General features: G+C 43.5%; 1 protein-coding gene across 3 annotated transcripts in view; it reads left to right on the forward strand.

The window, feature by feature from the left end:
* The first annotated feature begins 340 nt into the window (after positions 1–340).
* The window catches only part of shc1 (SHC (Src homology 2 domain containing) transforming protein 1), a 26,877-nt gene continuing 6,991 nt past the window's right edge, over positions 341–20,226 (forward strand). Inside the window, exons 1-8 of one of the 3 annotated variants that reach the window (XM_083918861.1) lie at positions 341–523; positions 7,841–7,885; positions 15,001–15,165; positions 15,395–15,465; positions 15,911–15,974; positions 16,973–17,092; positions 18,929–18,982; positions 19,392–19,443. In XM_083918861.1, coding sequence (XP_083774987.1) covers positions 7,874–7,885; positions 15,001–15,165; positions 15,395–15,465; positions 15,911–15,974; positions 16,973–17,092; positions 18,929–18,982; positions 19,392–19,443 — 538 coding nt within the window. In that variant the 5' untranslated portion in view covers positions 341–523; positions 7,841–7,873. Of the gene's footprint in view, positions 524–7,840; positions 7,886–14,068; positions 15,166–15,394; positions 15,466–15,910; positions 15,975–16,972; positions 17,093–18,928; positions 18,983–19,391; positions 19,444–20,226 lie in introns of those variants that run through there. The other 2 variants (XM_083918862.1, XM_083918860.1) reach the window with 2 other exon arrangements.

Below are 20,226 nucleotides of genomic sequence, written 5' to 3' on the forward strand. Positions count from 1 at the left end.
GAGGAAGAAAATGAAACTTTGCATGTGATGTTTATTTAAGGTAACTTACGTGTTAATGCTTTTGGCTCGCGAGCTGGGATTTCTACTTTTGCGCAATTGTGCTCCGAGTTGGCCAGGTGAAACACACACACACACACACACACACACGCACACACACACACACACACACACACACACACACACACACACACACACACACACACACACACACACACACACACACACACACACACACGCACACAGGATCCGCGGCCAGATGACGTTGCCATTTGTTCGCGGAAGTAGCTTCTGTCGTGACCGTGGAGGGGGGAGGCGGAGGCAGGGGGAGGAGGAAGGAAAGGGAGAGGAAAGAAGAAGTTTGGACTAATCTCTTATGAAGTTTATTAAAACTGTGAGGCGCCTGGCGGACAAAAACAACATCGAGACTTTTTGTCCTGTTAGATGAAATTAAGCTGAAGTTTGTGCAGCAACAGCTTGGCGGGCAGGAGGGGCAGCTCGAGGGGAAAAGGGAGGAAGAGAGCTGGTAAGTTGCTCGTTAAAAAGTTGACCACACTTTTTTTTAGGGGCATGGTTTGTACTCTACCGTTGCGTGCTGTGCGTCAGTGGACCGCAGTTATTAACGATACAACTGAAACGTTTGAGGAAATCGTTTTTCTCTCTATCTTTGTGGTGCTCGCAGGGATACACTGTTCTGCATTGTGTTATCTATATTAAGACAACACAGTGGAGTTTAGCCTGTCGGGTTACTGTAAAGAAAAGAAAAAAAAGTTCATTATCAGATAGGCTGTGCAGACTTTAGCATCTAAATGTTTAACTTGTGTTCGTCTTCGCGCTGTCAGACGAGTTTTTTAGGTTGTGTTATTGGAGCTGGAAGTCCTCAGAAGCTTCCAGTTAAGCAACATAGTTGAAAACACAGCAGTCACTGTTAAAGTAGGCCTATTGTAGTTTAAAATAGGCAATGATGAGAAGTAAACTGAGTGGCCTCGAGCTGAATCCGCTCGAATAACATGAATAGAGTAACTCACTAAATGCTCCTTAGTTACCTTAACATTCTCAAATTGTGTCAGAGCTGAAATTAATAATCAGTGAGTCAACAGACAGATTATTAATAGGCAACTGTTTTGTTAATTAATTCATTTTCATGTTTAAAAAAAAGTCAAACATTTGCTGCTGGCTCCATCTTCCCCAATGTAAAGATATGTTGTTGTTTTTGTCGCAACAGTAAACTGAATATACTTAAATTGTGGCCTGTTGGTCAGACAAAACAAGCCATTTCAATAAGTCAAATTTTAAAACATTCTGATTTTTCACTTATCTCTGACATGTCACCGACAAAACAAAACTATTGTGCAAATAATGAATACAACAATAAAGCAGCTATAAAGTTTATAAAAAAATAAAGCGCCTTGTTGGTGTCAGTTGAGCAGATAGTTGTAAATTGCCAGTGAGATAAGCGTTGGAGCAGTGTACACACACACACACACACACACACACACACACACACACACATACACACACACACACACACACACACACACACAAATCTTCTCACAGTCGCACAGCGAACTTACAGTTTTATGTGAGTCGGTGTATCCATGGAGACCGATCAGCAAACACACCTCAGATGTGTTGGGAAAGGGTCACTGTGAAAGAGTTAAAGTTCACCATGAAGGGGTGAAGGACAGACAGACTATTATGGAAATGGACTCAAGGGCATGGGGGGGTATGATTGAGGTGACTGAAAGCAGTGCGCTCTTATCAGGGTCAGCCACACCACTCAGACCAGCAGCCCCCTGACATGATATTATATGGTGGAAGTTATCTCCGCTGATGAAATAGAGAGGGGAAGAGTAGGTCCAATCAACAGCTGATCCGAAAAAATGGTCGATTCCGACACATGTCAGGGGCCAGACAAACGAGACACATGTGCACGCACACACACATACACAAGGACAAAAACGACACAAACGGGGAAGGACAGCCCCAGACACAATCTGTCAGTTGGAGCGGAGCATCTCTGCCGCTCAATCACAACACTGGCACTATCCAAAATCCACTTGATTAAAATTGGATCTGTCCAATTCTGCTCAAACTGCATCAGTCACTGGTGAAAGCTTTCGCCCTGGTTGACGGCACAGTGTGACACTTGTGATTGTTGCAGCTTCACTTTGACAGGTGTGTGTGTACTTGTGCACATAGTCATACTCACATCCATAGACATACACCACTTTTTTTGTTGCAAGAGTTGAATGTTGCACAATATTAGCCTTGAATTAGTCTTGGCTATTGATAAAAACACAGTGGCAAGGTCATAAGCTGCCTTAAACATGTCAAAGCTGTTGACAGGAGTGTGTGAGCATGTGCGTGTGTGTGTGCGTATGTGTGTGCATGTGTGTGTGTGTGTGCGTGTGCGTGTGTCTGATGTGCACTAAATCTGTCTTGTCTGCCGGTGTGGGTGTATGTATGTTTGCAAGTGTGTTCTGGTCTGGAAACAAACTGTAGGAGTTTGTTTTTGAGGTCATAGCATGTGGTTGTCCGTCTCTACCTCTACACAATGGGACTGAGCCTCAGCTGTGTTTCCTCCTGCACCGCGGAATGCAACATGCTCGGTGCTCGGAACACTGCAGGATCCGCAATTTGATTAAAATCCTGTCGTGTGTTGTTTTAAAAATGAGAAGTAGTATAGCTCAGGTGTAATAAGTGACACTGACTATGAGGACAGTTGATGGTATTTTTAGATTGGCTGGCTCTGATTGTTATATTACTGTATTTGACACACACACACACACACACACACACACACACACACACACACACACACACACACACACACACACACACACACACACACACAGTTTATCAGTATGGATCTGTCATGTCATGAACTTTAAGTGGAGAAGTGCCTTAATGTCCTCATCATGGTTGATATCTTTTATGCGTTTTAATAAGTCTATTTCCTTTTTTTGCAAAACAGGGCTCCACCACCCATGTCTAGCCTTTATAGGTAATGTGTTGGATGTGAGAATAAAGCAGTTCCTCTGCCAAGAAAGGTCAATTTAAGGTTAGGTTAGTATCAGAGTCTGGAGCAGACTTAATTCACATTTCCCTGTTAGAGATACCATCACTGTTTTGATTGTTCTCTACACTGATTTCAGATAATAATACATCATTGATAAGATCATGATCCCACCCAACTGAAATATTTAACTGCAAATACAGAGTGCCATGATGCTTTTAAGATGCAGAAAACACCCTATTTTACTCTGTAGATAAAAGTGGACATTAAATATGTTTTTTAAATGTAGCGATTGCAACACTGTTATCCAAGCAACTGAAAAAAACAGGGACTTGGACACCTGTTTTGCTAAAATAGAAATGAAAGCAGTGATACTGCATGATTAAATTAGATCTACGGGGTAAGCAGTATGTACAACAGAAAAATATTTGAATCTATGTTTGAATTTGTTTATGTTTGCAGAACAGGGATTTGGCCCTGTTCACACCTGGCATTAGAATGTGGGTGGTCTGATCACAAGTGGACAGCACAAAGTGCATCTTTTCACACCTAGCATTAGATTCTCACTTCCCCGCTCTATTTGCAATTAAACATGTCCACATTTCCTCTTGCAAAGACCAAATGCGTTGCTTTTTTTAAGCTTGTGGCAGGCAGCAGTGTTTTTCTAAATTGCTGGAAATTAAAAGAAAAAGGAGAAAAAGAAATCTAAACTGTACTAGTCAAACCAAATCGGCCGAGATGTTTGACGCACTAGTATCTTTTATGGGCTTTCTTAAGTTTTCATGGTCAAAGCAAGCCTACGCAATTTCAGAATGCTACCCTTATAGAGATGACGTCAGTTGAATAGACGGAGGACAGATAGGACATTGCTAAAAGGATGTGGCCATGTGCAGGCAGGCAACCTCCGAATGTTATTTAGCGATCAAATCTCAATACGTTCTCAGTGCATCTTGGGTGCATTCACACTTGTAATTAGAGCTGTCCACTTGTGATCAAATCACCTACGATGCACGTTAAAGGGGAATTTATAATTTAGTTTATTTTAACCTGGACCCTATTTCCCCATGTATTTCTGTTTAAGTGACTAATGTCAACAACTTTTTTGAAACTGGTCCAGTATTGAGCACAAGTGCTGCAACCTTGTCGCTGTGAACCGGGCTGCAATAGGCTTCCATTATGGTCCAAATACCCAGAATGAGGTGGGTCTATCTTGCCGAAACACCCCTCAAGCAGCCAATTGAGCGGCTGTTTTTTGGACTTGGGGGAGAGCAGGGCCAAAAAACGGCCACTCAAACCCCTGAGAGAAGCTCTAGGAGAATCTATTCTGTATTTCTCTTGAGGAAGAGAGGCGCACGGCTGATCACTGATCAGCTGATAACCGGCGATCGAAACCAATTCAGAGTGATACGTCACTTCCAGAGTCCCGTAAATCCCTCTCTGGCCTTTTTTTTTGTAATGAAAACACTGCGAGTGAATGGCCATTTGAGAGAGCGTGCCCTGCAACTTTCCGAGCGGCCACATTTTACCTTAATAGAAACAAGCCTAATGTATGGATGTATGAATACACTGAACTCGTGACTCACGATACTGGGTTCATGATACGATCTTTCCACAGTTGTTTTAACAAAGTTAGATTGAAGACACATTCTCTATGTTTGTCTGTTTTCCCCTGAATTATAGAATTATTATTTATGAGGTATGGTATAAACTTCCAAACAGTGCATGTTTCCCTTTCTTTCTAAAAGTGAAACCTGGCCTGTGTTCCTAGTTTGGAATTTACACGTTTCTTAAGGAATATCATCAAATCTACATTTTCGGGCAGAAACTGAGATCTCTTCACATTCCCAATGTACCTGTTGGTGAAGATTTCACAGGGGCAGAGGTGGGAATCCTTTATAGTCAACTAAGGAAAATGGTCTCATATAAACACCAATGCATCTCGTTGGCTCTTGCACTCGTATTGGCGAGCAGCGTTGCAAATCAATATACATCCAGTAAAAATGCTTGTTTTTGCCACTGGCAGATTGTTATCATAATTGTCTGACTGTATTACAGTGAAGCCTAGCTTTGTGTTATCTAAAACATTTTAAATATACATAATGGTTTTGCCTTTCCAAACTTTGCTAACGATATGTGGAGTTACACTTCACACAACTTTCATAAACCTGCGTTAGCTTTGGATGCAGGTGGGCAGAAAGTGTGGCTAGTTGCATCTTTGTAACTGGATTCACTGCACCGTGCAGACCATTATGTCTGCAGTTTGACCAGGACATTACTGTCAGCTAAATGGGAGAAAACATCCTACCAACGCACTTTTTCCTAAAGAAAAATGCTGTTCCAAGAGTGGAGACACATGCTGCAGACAGAGTGGAGGTAGACTAAAGCTATTAGTTGTTGTGTTGCTGACCTGCATCACTAGCTGCACAAATACTTTTAGTTGACGTATATTGTCTCACAGCGCCTCCCTCAAACCTCCTACTATCCAATTCGAGGTAGATCGACCTACCCCTAGTTCACTAGTAGGAGGTTCCACTTTGACAGGCATTCTAGTGTTGGAGTACCAACCTAGTTTGAGGTCTGAAACGTCCTACTTCCCATGGCCCTGCATGAGCAGCACAAGTGAAAACGGAGCGACGGATGACTGGCGGGAAGCTTTATTCCGACTGAATAAAATGATTAGTCAGACTTTTATCAGAAATATGATAACTGAATAGTGATGAGTTTTAACACCTGGTGGATAGTGTGCCGTATTCTTATTTGGAGCATTTTAAGATTACAAAGGAAGTGTAAAAATGCCAGAAAGGTGAGGGAATTGCTTTCACTGCGGCCAGGCTGCAGCACTAGCACTCAATACTGGACCTTTTTTTTTTTTTTTTTTTAATGTTGTTGACATTAGTCACTCACACAAAAAATACATGGGAAAATAGGGTCTAGGTTGAAAAATACCAAAATAACCCTGTTATGCCAGGTCTGAACAGGGCCTTTGAAATCTTTCTTGCTTTGACAAACATTTCTAACTTTAGTGTTGCATACTTTTAATGACAGCTTCCAATCAGTTTTCTATTAACGTTCAACTCAACCTGGTAAAGCCTGATTAATGGTTAATGTGAAAGCAGAATAGGACTGGGTATCGTTTGACTTTTTTTTATACTTGTCGTCAATACAATACCTGCCAGGTGGAACATGGAACACTGTTGAGGCGAGGCTTCTCCTTGATCCACTGTGGCTTGGATTTCATCTCATTTGTCCTTTTGCTTTGGCCAAAAGCATCTGCTGAATTGATAAATGTAAACTCCAACCCTCTTTTTTTGTTTCACACAAAAAAGACACACAAGCCAAACATTCCAAACACAGCAGCTTGTATTGTTTCAGCACAAGCTGCCAAACAGAAATAGAAACTTTGCTGAAATGAAATAGTAAAAAATTGGCAAAGTTAAATTGGGAAATCTCTGATCAGAGAATATGTAAACAAAGCCTGACAAAGCATTCCATCCTAACTTTTGGCACTTGATAGTGTCAATACTCAGTGCTTTGGACGCATTTAAGTTGGCAGCTAATCAGACAGTGTTACAGCTGGACGAGGAACTAAAGTGAAGAAATAAAACTGTTCACAAAAAATTGACCGTTGAAGCAAGAGGGAAGTTGTAGGTGGAGGGAGGCAGAGAGTGGCAGCAGGAAGAGAATGATGGAAGGAGATAGAGATGTGGGAGTGTGCTTAGAGGGGGTGGGGGGGTTGGCGTGACCCAAAATAGCCAGCTCACATGTTTGCTGTGTGCGTGGTGAGCTATAAAACCAGCAGAAAGGCCTCCTGCTGAATGCCTGTCTAATCTAATGTCCACCCTCACCTCTAATTTTTGGAAATTTGATTGCCATTTTGCTGTTGTACGTAAGTGTGTTTGCACATCTTTTTCAGTCAGAGAGGCTCTCCATTGTCAGTAACCCCCTCTCCCAGCTGTTCCCTCTGCGCTCATCGTCATCATCATCGTTGTCTTTCTTGTCTCCGTAATGTGAACTGATGTTAGACAGCGTCTCGGGCTGGCAGTAGTCCAGTAGGAAAAAGGTCAATGACTAGGCCCACTTACTCATCTAGGCTCATTTTTATGCCTAGTGTTTGTAAGGGTGAGTGAGGCAGGCCAAATCCGATCACACACGTACACGCACGCACACAAATTATAAATACTTGATTTATTCTGATATATTGTTATATTTTATTGTTCAGAATTTGATAGAATATCTGCTGTGGCAATACCACTGCTGTTCTAGCATGATTTTTTGTTCTTTACTTTTGATCTCCAGTGTATAAGAGCAGACAGCAGATATGGCCTTGCAGCGCGTCGGTGCATTAGATCCAGAGCCCTGTCTCAGTCTGACTCTTTTATACAACATATACTTACTGACTAGCTGCAGCTTCCACAGTTATTCCCTCGACTGCATGTATTGAAACAAAACATACACTCACTGACTTGCGTTGGGCAAGCCGAGACACAAGCATCCTGCACATGCGATCCTTTCCGTTGATTCCTTTCATTCCGCAGAGTATGTTTCAACACGCACACAGGATTATTGCCTCTCCTCTCGCTGTTTCTGTTACTTTCTCCCACTCAATCTTGCTCCGTCTATTGTCAGTGTTGTGTCTCTGTGTGCTTAACCAACTGGGCCGTTTTTATCAAGGAGGTCCCATGACCCTCTCCACAGCTGATCCTGGGAGCAAAGCATGCTGGGAGTCAAGTAGCTGCCAGGGCGTCAGTGAAGAGCGCTGTGATTTGTTCTTTGAGCTTTGTGCGTATGTGTACAGTATGCTGATGTACAGTTTGGTGTTTTTAGGGTTACAGACTCACAGGCAGCCTGTGTTGGCCAATGGAATATATGGTAAGACATTCAAATGATACAATCAAAAACACAGCTAACACAGTGGCAAAGGGGTTGCTTCTTCTCACCACAATGTAATGTCAAACAGAAAGGTCATCTCTTATGTCTAAAATGTAAATCAGTTGTTATAATAGTATTTCGAGATTGGTGAGGTTAAAATGGTATATAAAAGTAAGTCGATCCTTTTGGAAGTCATTATTTGGCCCACTTTGTTTCAAGAGTGTTAAATATTGGTATTTTAGTTAATTAATTGTACATTTAGGGCTGCATGATTACAGCAAATGACCCTCCAAAGTAATATTCTAGATATTATGAACATGACTGCAGGTTTGAGTACCCAGAGTAATAATTCACAATTCAGAGTTTGATTAATTTCCCGTATATAGTCTTCTTCCGATGTGCCCTACATTTATACTTTCAGTTTATCATAATTTAACTTGATTACATTGTAAAGTTTAAGACTTTGAAATGAAAAAGTGGGGCTTTATGTGATCCATTTAAATTAGTTTCTCAGCAGCAGCAAAATACAGGAGTACTATTCAACAGATTCAGAACAAAGCACAGGATGTAGTGTGTACAGATGATTGATTTATACTACATCTTTGGCGTCTTATATCATTTAAAAGTTTCCCCCTGCAGCAGACTAAAAGAAATACTTTGAAACAGTTATGATACCAGTATTTGGGACTGGGAACTAAAGTCACAGTGAGTAATCGTGCAGCCCTGTGAGTAAATGCATTGTGGTCTTTAGTTATTGTCAACTACACTCAGTTGCCAGTTTTATTAGGTTAATTTACTTCAAACTAACGCAGTCTAACAAAGCAATCCTCCATTAAAACCTCCCTTGTTACGACTGTAATGTTCATTTTTTGTTGGAACTGTTTTAAAGAGGCGTTGATTTAACTTGGTCATTTTGGAGGCTGCATTTTGTGCTGCTGTGGAATTGTGTTGTGTAAAAAAAGAAATTACATCCTTAATGAAGGTGGAATTTTTTTGCATTAGACTGCATTAGTTTTCATTGGTTAAACCAAATAAACTGTCAACGAAGAGTTTTTTTAATCAAAATCCAGGATAGCACATAAGTGATGAATTTATTAAAACATGTTCTTAATATTATCTTTTTGTCAACCCTAAGCCACAGTGTGTCATGTGTTTCACTGGTTACAGGCATGGTGGAGGGGGTCTGTCTTAAATCACTGTCATATCACTCACTGTGTGGTGTACGGGGGATAGATATTACCTCGAATGACCCTAGTTCTCTGCAGTTATCTGATTTTGATCCCAGACACTTGACTACATGACGGTGTAGTGGTCAGACGTAGTACTGCAGGGACAGTATTTCAGGGTGTCATTTGAGGACTCCTCACTATCCACTCTGCTGTGTTTCTTCGTTACTCTATGGGTGGTTTCTTCTGCTTTCCGCAACACTGCCTTCTCATCAGATATGCTTGAATGTCGGGGCCTATCTGTGGGATCTCTGCTTTCTGTTTGCCTCTTCAGAGTTGTTATTGTGCTTGCCTGTTAATAGTCTGTCCTTTTCCCCTAGAGAGCTCTAGTCATGTAGTAATGTAAGGGAATGTGTATCATGTGAATGAACATCTTTTTCTTTCTTTTTAAATGTGTCCACTCCATCAAGGTTACATAGAGTGACCTCATGTCGCACAGCCAATAGAGGGAGGGTGAACCCTCTTCCGCTCTCTGCCCGTCTGTCTCCAACCTCCCTCCCTCCCTCTCTTTCTCTCCCTCTTTCACTCTGTTTCTCAGGTTACCAAACATGAATAAGGGAGGAGACTTGAATAGTCAACATGTACAACCCTCCCCCAACACACACATCAACCCCCCCCCCCCCCCCCAGCATCTCCATCACCCCTTGGAGCTTGTGCATTAATGTGCGGGAGTGCAGGATCTTGCTGTGCATATACATGTACACTATTAAATGAGTGAGCCTGCAGAGAGGTGGGGGGAAGGGGAGGAAACAGGAAGGAGGTAGGATGGGAGGAAAGGAAGTGGGGAGGGTGTGTGTGTGTGTGAGAAAGAGAGAGAGAAAGAGAGTGTGTGTGTGTGAGAGAGAGAGAGAGAAAAAATGGGAGGCAGCATCACCCACCAAGACTGGGAGGAGGAGAGGGGAGGACAGACAGCGTGCCCGTCCCTCCAACAGACAGAGGTGAAAGGAAAGTGGGAATGAGAGACAGACGTGAGGGGAGAAGAGGCGCACAACGAAGGAGTGCCATTGTCCATCCTGGCAACACTGCCATTTCCCCATCTGCTGAGAGAGAGAGAGAGAGAGAGAGAGCGAGCAGGGAAGTAAAGAGAAGAGGAGGCAGCCAAACGGAGAAGAGGAGAGATGGAGAGGAGCTGCCGGCAGTGACTTTGTGAATTAATCGAGCAGAAGAGCAGATCAGAGGAGAAGCACGTTTTTCAGGGAGTGGACGGACGGAGAGCCAGAAAGAGGAAGGAGAGGACGGATGACCGGACAGTCTGAGGCTGTTTAAACATTAATGTGGTTCTCATGTGAATATGGAGCCCAGCTTTAGATGAATCACCATGGAGTATCAACTGTATGCTTTTTAAACCAAAAAAAAGGAACTCTTATGCTTTGCCATTCATCAAAAAAAACTTAGGGAAATTGATTAGACTCACTTTATACTGATCAATTTTTAATTACTTTTTTTTTTGGTGTAAATATAGACTATCTTTGTGACTTCTGATTTCCTATTCTCTTTGACCATACTCTGCAGGATGTTATACAATCATTTGTTAAATGCTGCACAAAATATTCAGGTTTTTATGCAAGTTTTTTAAACATCAGTGTTGTCTTTTAAAAGTAAATGTTTGTGTAGTTGTTATTAAGAAGGTGATTATTGTTCTTTTGAAATAATATCAGAAAATATCATCAGTTTTACGTGCCCTAGTTTGTGTCGGTGCATGCAGTCGACATGGGATGCCAACATTGATTGGGTTTTATGGCTGGCGCGACGCCGGTAAAACTTTGATCATTTCCTGACACTATTGATCTTTCTAGGAGTCTTTAGTTTTTCCTGCTGTTGGCTGAAAAACAAGCTCTAATGTGGAGCCTTTGATGCAGCAACTAATTGCTGCCATGTGATTTGACAAAGCTGTTATCTCTTTGTCTGAAGATTTCTGCAGTTGTCGGGACTTATCAGTATATTCTCTGCAAGCATCTCTTTTAATGTCTGTTGCCATAGCAACGGGCAGCAGCTGCAGACTGAACAAGATGTAAAGTTCTTTTTTTTGGTCTAAATCTGTTAAAACGGGTGCTGTTCCTTTAGGTAACTGTATATATTTAGTAGATAAGATGCAGTAGACTTGATAAGTCCGTAGTTGTGTGCAGTTTTTACACTTTTGTCCTTGGACAGGATTTTCTTTCTAGACGGTCTTTGTCTATGCGGTGCTCGGCAGTCTCCGGGAATCAGGGTTGTTTCAGGTCACCTGTCTCCCCCTCCCCATTCTGTGTGTTAGTCTTGTGCGAGTCAGCCGAGCCAGGCGTGTCCTGATCTCACCTTTTATCGGCTTTTAAACGGCATATACCATCTTCATCAGTCAAGCTGATGCACCATTATCAGGAATGACTGGATAAATGAGATTATCATACTGGTGTCACTTGTACATATCACTCTGTGCAGCTGCTTGGCCCTGAGGCCACTAATCACTGATCATTAGGTGCGCTTGTGACAGTCTGTTCTTTTTACTCTCCGTGTGTAGGTGACTACAGATTTGTCCTTATGTAGAGGGTCATTTCCTCTGCAGTCACCTGACCTACACTGTGTTCTGTGCACTAACATCCTAGGCAGGGCAACGGTTAACTGGAGCTTTTCAGCAGCCTGTGTATGAGAACACACCTGCAATTTCCTCTTTAGTGTGCATTTCTGTTGGATCTTTTGCCTTTTTTATGTGCTTTTTCCTGTTTTTATTAGGGGTGTGACAGACTGTTTTGTTTGCTCTGCATGCTCTTTGATTGTTCAAATACCACGTGTCTTTTGTGACTTTTCCAGCCATACTTCTTTACAGCTTTCTGGAGATCATCCCAGCCTGTCTGGCAGTGCATGAGTGTGACTGGATTCTCCATGGTGCTTTTTTGACCAAGACCAGATGGATGACTAGCTAGAATCGCTAGACAATCCCTCTGTGGTGCTAGACTTGTGTAGGCGACTGTTCCTTTTCATGCACGCAGCGCCCACTACAAGCTGGTTCACTGTACTTCAGACACAGTTTACTTCTTAAAGGTTAGCTTGTGGAAAGATCAACCATCTGACTTTGCATCACTGCAACATTGGTGCCAAATTTACAACATTGTGCAAACGGTCTAGGTGTGTAAAAACCTTGCCCTTCCTTGAGGGAGTAAAGGTCAAGAGATTGTAAACTAGTGCATAAACACAACTGAGGTGTAGGCTAGCCAGTTCGCTGCAGGACTGTAGGTGTAGCCTTGCCTCTGACTGAGGTCAAACCGCTGCAGATGCTTTTGTTTGTGGGACTCTGCAAGAGACTGTTAATGTAAACAGACTGTTGTTTGCCTTCTAGGTTGGAATATGCAGAATATGAGACATTATGCAGTGTCATAGGCGTTGTAGTAGTTTGAAATAAAACTGAGAGCTAACCTGCTGCTTGATAAGCCCTGCCTTAGATAAGGAGGGAAGCGGCTCAAGAATATAACACTTGGTTTCTTCATATCACATGGGGCTGTGTGAACGCTCTTCTCTCAGGTAACTGACTATAATCTGGGCATGTTCTTTAAACCAGGCGGTTATAAAGTAACAGGGTGAGAAGAGAGGCGCATTTGGAGATCAGCCTAACAACAGAGTGCAGTTTTAATTGAGCCTTTCCAGACTGATGAGCCTCCAGCACCATTCAGGGAACCCTGGGTTGGGAGTTCAAACTGGACAAATCAGGTCTCATTATTATCACACAAGCCCACCGGTAGTCGTCATCAGTCAATGACCTACATTCTCTGGTGTTACATCACTACCGTGCTACTGCAGTGTGTGTCACTGTACCAGACACAGACAACATCTCAGACTCAACCTACCACTATCTAATGGTGCTCCAGAAAACATCCTCACCGAGGTTGCTAGTTTTAGGAAACACACTTGAACCAAGGCAGCCTCACTTGTTTTAGCCATATCAGGAACTTCTGTCAGGAACGGGCCTGACTCTGCTGGCCCAATCTTAAATACTAAGTTTTGCTTTTCTTTCCGTTTCCTATTGGTGTCTAAGTAGGTGACCATGCCTAGCCTCTAGCCATCACTAATCTTAAAGTTAGAGAGGCAGAAAGACAGGGCTCACCGTTAATATATTAGACAAGGGGACTGTTAAACAGGACAGCCTGGAGAACGGGCGAGACTACGAGGGAGGGGGCGAGGGGGAGCGAGAGATCATCTGGAAGAGGAGAGAGGAAGTGGTGGCGCGGGAGAGGGCGGAGGCGTTGGAGAGACAGAGATTGGCAGAGTACATCGTGTGGAGGAAGAGAGAGGACTTCCAGGAGAAGAGAGGAGACAGAGAGAAGAGAGGGAATAGTGCAGAGAAAGGGAACAAGGCTGTGCCAGAAGTGATCTGGAAGAGGAGAGAAGAAGAGGAACAAGGAGACGGAGGGAGAGAGAGAGCGAGGGCCATTCAGAGAGGACATGAGCAACCTTTTGGAGTAAGAGAGAGAGAGAGTAAGAGAGGAATACGATGAGAGATCTGAGAAAACCATGCACTTGAAAAGTAGGCAGTAAAAAAAGTGTGCCGCGTTGGATACTAGCAATACATCAGTAAGCCTCCTCTCTTTTTTTTTTTTCTTAGCAATTCTGAGCTTCATTTAGCTCTGCAGGTGCTCACTGTTTTATCAACCAATTGGACCTGTGCATTGCGTGTGCGCGTGTGTTGCTGCCGTGTTGCTTCGCACAGCCCCCTTGCGATCCCCTTGTTGGCTGCTAATAGGATTTTTATGGGCCCGTGTCGAACAGGATAGAGCTGCCAAAGGGGAGCTGCTTCACACGTATGCACACGCCAACACACACACACATACAAAGATAATCTAAAAAGCATTGTGGGCAGGGAAGGTTTATACTGCCTCACGCATGTAAACACATCACGTACAAGAGAGCACCCCTCAGTGCAGAGAGACACATGCGACGGGCAGTTGAGAGACAGTCACTTGTGTTGATTCTCCATGGTGCTGCTGACAGCTGGATAACTGGCCCTCACTGAGGGCCTATTAAGTTCAGGACAAGATACTCACAGATATTGTTTTACATTATGGCAAAAACACAAAGATGAACACTTTGTGGAGAGCTAAGACTGTGTCATCATCAGTTCCTGGGAACACAATTAACATTGATGCAGATTTCAAAGTGATGACAACATGATCTGCACTGGTGCACTAAAACCAAACTTTTTTCATCTACATTCTTCCATTAACTGGGACGCCGCACTTTTCCTCCGCACCTTTTCTCATTCTGCTTTCATTGTGGGTAAAGACGTTTTCAAAGCAGTTTGGTTTCAACCGCCTGGTAATGATCGGAGGACAGACAACCAGACAGATGGATGCAGCTCCTTTGCTGACAGAGACGGACAGATGGCCGCGTGTCCTGTTCGAGAAAAACTTTGAACACTGAGACAAAAAGACTTTGATTGAATAACTACAGCCTGTGTGGACTGATTTGTAAAACTGACGCTGCAGATTCATTATGGAGCTTGTCCCAAAAACCAAGTACACCCACTTTCGGAGTGAATCGCTAAGCTCAACCGATGAAACAAATTCCAATCCATCATCGTTCCCTCCTTCCAGTCCTGCCACCCCACTCACTCCCTCCCCTGGTTTACCTTCTTCTCTCTCCTCCTCATCGCTCACTCCCATTTTACCCCCCTCTTCTCCCCGTGCGGCTGAGAACAGCCCCACCACCCTCTGCTCCTTCTTCCCCAGGATGGGATCCCTTCGCCTGGGTGTCTCTGCCACTCTTCTCCCGGGACTCAAGGCCTCGAGCAGGCCGCAGCAGCCTCGCGCGCCTGTTGAGTCCTGTGGGGATGACCGAAGCAGCTCTAGCTCCTCCCCTCCGTTTCATCATCCGATTCACACTTTAACCGCTCCTTCTCCCCCTCCTCGACCTCCTCTGCAGGACATGAACCGGCTGGGAGGGGCGTCCAGGAGGGCAAGGGTGGAAGGAGGGCAGCTGGGAGGAGATGAGTGGACGCGCCATGGCTCCTTTGTCAATAAACCCACCCGCGGCTGGCTGCACTCCGACAGTGTGGTCAGCACCACCGGTGTTTCCTACAGTGTACGGGTAAGAGACTGGCACACTCTTCACTAACCCGCCAACTAAAACATAACTTGACAACTTTCTATCCAGACAGTTTATTTGCATATATACACCCTTCTGTCACTGAAACTGACACAGAAATGAGGAAAGAACCACCGGTGCTTTCTTCTTTTGTTTTTGTTCCGTCTGTCCAATGGGACTGAAGCAGGAAATGTCTGCTGCTAATATGTTGGCTTCCTGTTTCCTTCCGCAGTACATGGGTTGTGTGGAGGTGCTACAGTCAATGCGAGCGCTGGACTTCAACACCAGAACTCAGGTCACCAGGTGAGATTACACACCGATCATCTGTCGCCGGCTTGCCATTTCTGGTTTGTGCGTGTGGGGGCGGGATGGCAAAAGTGTGGTCAGACTTAGAGAAACACAACTCACAGCTCATATATCGGCTTCCTTTCCGTCTGTCCTGCTTCCACTTTATTTCTTTCGCTCGCTTGTTGCTCTCTGCGTTAGTGTCAGTATGTGCATGTGTGTGTATGTGCTCAGTTCGCCCAGCCCCTAAATTAGAATGCTCTGGAATCCTGGTGGTTTCCTTATGGTTTCCGTAGTGATGTTTGTCTCCATGGCAAAGACGAGCACAGTTTAGGGATGATAAATTCAATCACCCACTGCCGGATCTAATTTAATCCACATAATTGTCATTCTGGGAAGGTGTGAGAGGGTTCATCACATGCTATTGCAACACTTGCATGTTTTTCAATGTTTGCTGTTGCAGGGAGGCCATCTCTGTGGTGTGTGAGGCCGTGCCCGGAGCCAAAGGAGCCCAGCGCAGGAGAAAGGTACACAGCATGTTACACCCTTGCAGGGCATTATTTATTTATAAGGCTTAAGTGGGCGTCAGTGGGAAGGGTTTTCTGGATAAGAGCTAGATTTAGCTTGATTGTCCACTCTGTGGTCAGTTGGCTATTTAGGCTATTTAGTCACACACACTCCCTTACACACTCACACACACACACACAGACAGAGATCTTGATTTAGGATGATTGTACACTTCTGCGGTTTGCGTGCTACTCGCAGGTAATTACCAATCACTCTCTGGTCTCTCTTTTCCCGCCCTCTTGTCACAAGGGAGGCTGTAGAAGAAGGAGGAGGAGGAGTTGTAGTTCGTGTGGAGCCAGTGTCAGGCCAGATAAGCAGACACAACTGACAGTCTGCTGTGTAAAGACTGCAAATGTCTCTGCACAGTATTCCGGTAAAACTAAAAACATTCCACCCCAAACAGTCCATAAAACAGGTGGCTAAATCCAGCTGCCTGTTGCCGTAGTAGGATTTGACCAAGGAATGTCAGGCGCAGCAGACAAAATATAGTTAAAGGATGTAAACAAGAATAGATAAAAGCACTCTAGTCCCTCTGATATAGCTGGACTGAGGTTAATGTGGCTGAGCATGCGTATCCTGCTCTGATGGTGTTATTCTCACAGCGTGCGCCAAATATTCTGGAGCAGATATGGAAGAAAGCCATGAGAACAGGAGGAGGATTGGGATAAACAGGCTGGCACAATAATGCTGGCGTGGTCTGCGTGATGCTCTTGGCCCAGCTTTTGGCCCAGCCTTCAGAATGCGAGCTGTCCTGTCTACTCCCCATTGGTCACAGTTAGCCTTGGAGACAGGATCACTTTCACAATTGCAGCTGTTCTTCCACTCCCACACACACAGGCATTTCCACACATACGCCCACAGGCTCATGCAGAGGCAGGGAGGACTCAATGGACTATCATGACTTGTTGAACTAAAAAAAAAAAAAAGAATCACTGACCACATCCATTGTCCTTCGCAGCCTACCCATCGCTGTATGACATCCATCCTTGGGAAGAGTAACCTGCAGTTTGCCGGCATGACAATCAGCCTCACCATCTCGACCAGCAGCCTCAACCTGCTGGCCTCCGACTGCAAACAGGTTAGACTGAGTCCAGCTCGCCCCTTGAAGCTGCTTATGTGTATTTGTCCTCAAAAACTCTTGACAGTGTTCAGTAAATGTCTCCCTGATCGCCAGAGATTTGACTGTGAGTCAGCGATGCATCTGATTGTTAGAGCTCTGTTGTAGCCAGAGGTGTGTTTGGTATCCAGAGTGCACTTAGCCTGTGCAGTTTACTGAGGCAGAGTAAACCTGAAGATCTCTCTGCTTGAGGGATTTCATGTGGGTTTAAGGATTATACAGACTTTAGAATGGCATTTTTAAAAAATTGTAAATGCTTTTTTTAATCATCACCATTTTATTGTAATTTTCAATATCTTTTATTAAAACTTCTCTGTGTAACTTAAAAAAAAAACTATCGTTATTGTCAACACTGGTGGTCATTCATTTATTTACGTTAATGTGAGTGAGTAGCGGCCAAAACAGTGAGACTGAACATTTATTCATTCATTCATAATTTATAAATCTGTAAAATTAGTTACAATCATATTTAGAATAACACTCACTTTCTATTTGTGAATCACTCCACTAGCCAACGCCACGAGGCAACCAACGGCAGATTCATGAGCTGCAGCTTGCTTAGGTTTTGGTGAGCTACCGGTTGCAAGCAAGCTAGCTGTACCTTCTGCATTGTATTGATCAGTTGTTGCTTGCTTCTTAAAGTTGGCTAATAACGTAATTTACAAGTGACGAGCCAGCCAGACCTGCCACAGCATGTGTGGACTCCATTTAGCTATCGCTGTTGGCTGCAGGCGAGCTGAAGAGAGGCGAGGGACTCGGAAAAAAACGTCACATCCTTTTGGAGTTTCCTGGAAAATCCGTCCCGAATCCTTTCCATAGAAGTCAGTCCACAGCTTTTACAGGCAACCGAGAAAGTCGGTGACAGTCTTAATTTTTAAGTTGCGTAACAATCCGTTGGCCCATTGGCAATAAAAAAAATGATTAATACGTGTAAAATGTTACACACAGGAGTTTTATTTGTTAAAAAAAACAGCTTTGCTTTTGTTTAGTATCATTATATCTACTAACCTGAATTACCTACCGAGAGTTAGCTTTATGACCGTGTCAGAAGTTGAAATAAATCCCACTTCATTCACATTCTGATAAATAATATAATAAGATTTTAGTAACCTGAAATTTCACAGAAGGTCGGACCTAGATGAAAAACATTATTTTAAATGGACTTTGACATCAAGGAAGTATCTTAATTCCCCATATTCTAATTTAGGTTATTCTTTTTGTGATTTTATTCATCAGCAGACTGTGTTGTGACCTTTTGGGGATACCCAGATACATTAAGAGCTTCTTCACTTAGTTTGCCTCCTTTATGGATGCAGCACTAAATCACTCTTAACCATCGTCTTCGTTGCTGCATCGCCACAAGGCAGGATGTGTTCCTCTGCCTATCACTGCTGTTGAGCTGTGTTTATTTCTTTGGGGAGAGGGTTGCACAAGCATTAACACATTGCAAAAAGAAACATACCATCCCCATATATCCATTCAGAAATAAAGCGTTAGATGAAGACCACATATTGTGCGCAGCGCATTAGCAAGTGTCGACGGTGTTATTGATCCAGCATGGGCGGTCATGGCAGACTGTTAAAAAGGTGTTCCATCTATTGTCCCACTTAGTTTTATCTCTGCTGCAGTTGATGCCGCTCAATGGAAGGGAAAAGCACTTTTCTAAGTAATGATTCCACATTTGTCTCTCCATCCACATGCTTTCATCTCACTTCCCACATACTTCATGTCACCCACGTGCTCTCCTTCTGTCTCTCTCTCTCTCTTCCCTCTCTCCCTCTGTCTTTTCCTCCACAGATAATCGCCAATCATCACATGCAGTCCATCTCCTTCGCCTCTGGAGGAGACCCAGTGAGTCACTCTCTCTCTTTCTCTCTTTCTTTCTCTCTCTTTCTCTCTCTCTCTCTCTCTCTCTCAGCTCAAATATCACTCTTGCCTTTTTCCATCTTTTTTCAGCCAGCATATCCTTCCTTCCTGTCTTCTGTCTTTGTCTATTCCTATGAATGCCACTCACTCCGTTGCTGCCTCGCTGGTTTACAGTCCTCCTCTGACCAAGCTTGATCTTGTTACTTCCTGTCATTTCTCTTCCAGCTCAATGTGTGTTTTTAACTTCTGTTATGACTTAAAGACAGCAGCCTCTGCTTTATCTCTTTCTTCTTTTTTTCAACCTGTCTGTCCTAAACCTGTCCTTCACCTTTTCTTCCTATCGATTTTCCATCTTCCTCTCCTCCCCTGACTGTCTTACCCCTGTCTCCCTCAGGATACCGCTGAGTACGTAGCATATGTGGCCAAAGACCCAGTCAACCAGAGAGGTGAGCAGAAACAGCAAAATGACACCTTTACGCAGGCAGCTTCTGACAAAATAGAGACATAAAGTTTTTTCGTGCCCTTTTTGTTGAGCAGAACTCTGACCATGATCCTTTAGTACATGAGTTGCAAATGTTCCCTCTTCATTCATTCTAGTTGGATGGCAAAACAGGGTTTTCAGATTGCACTTTCAGCAAATACTGCATACAAACACGAACAAGCCATCTTTATTAACATATAAATGAATCCTATTAAATAAATGATATCACTCTATTCATTCTTTTACTCTCTGAATATAACACGCCGCCCACTGGAGCTGAGACATTACAGACCCAGTGTGCAGGGTGAAGATAGAAACAGTGCATTTACCACTAAATAGGCGTAGCAAGTCACAGGACTGTTGTTAATTGTTTGGCAGAAACTGCCAAATCAGATTATATATGCTAATGTACTAAATATGTCAGCATGTGGCTTGGTTTTCCATCCGTAATGAAGGGGTATGGAGGAAAAAAAATTGTAGTCTCACTGCCTGTATATGTGTGTACACACACACACAGACACACACAGACACACACACACACACACACACACACACACACACACACACACACACACACACACACACACACTTTCACTAATACCATGCATGTTTTCTCTGCAATTTTGCAATTTAAAGGAAAGCAAGAGTGTCTAAAATGAATGACATGACTGCCCATGTTTCCATTGTACCATATAAATATGTGTACTGGTGCTAAACATGCACGATTGTACATAATATCAATGGTCCC

The sequence above is a fragment of the Echiichthys vipera genome, assembly GCF_963691815.1.
Source record: "Echiichthys vipera genome assembly, chromosome: 8".
Classification (NCBI taxonomy): domain Eukaryota; kingdom Metazoa; phylum Chordata; class Actinopteri; order Perciformes; family Trachinidae; genus Echiichthys; species Echiichthys vipera.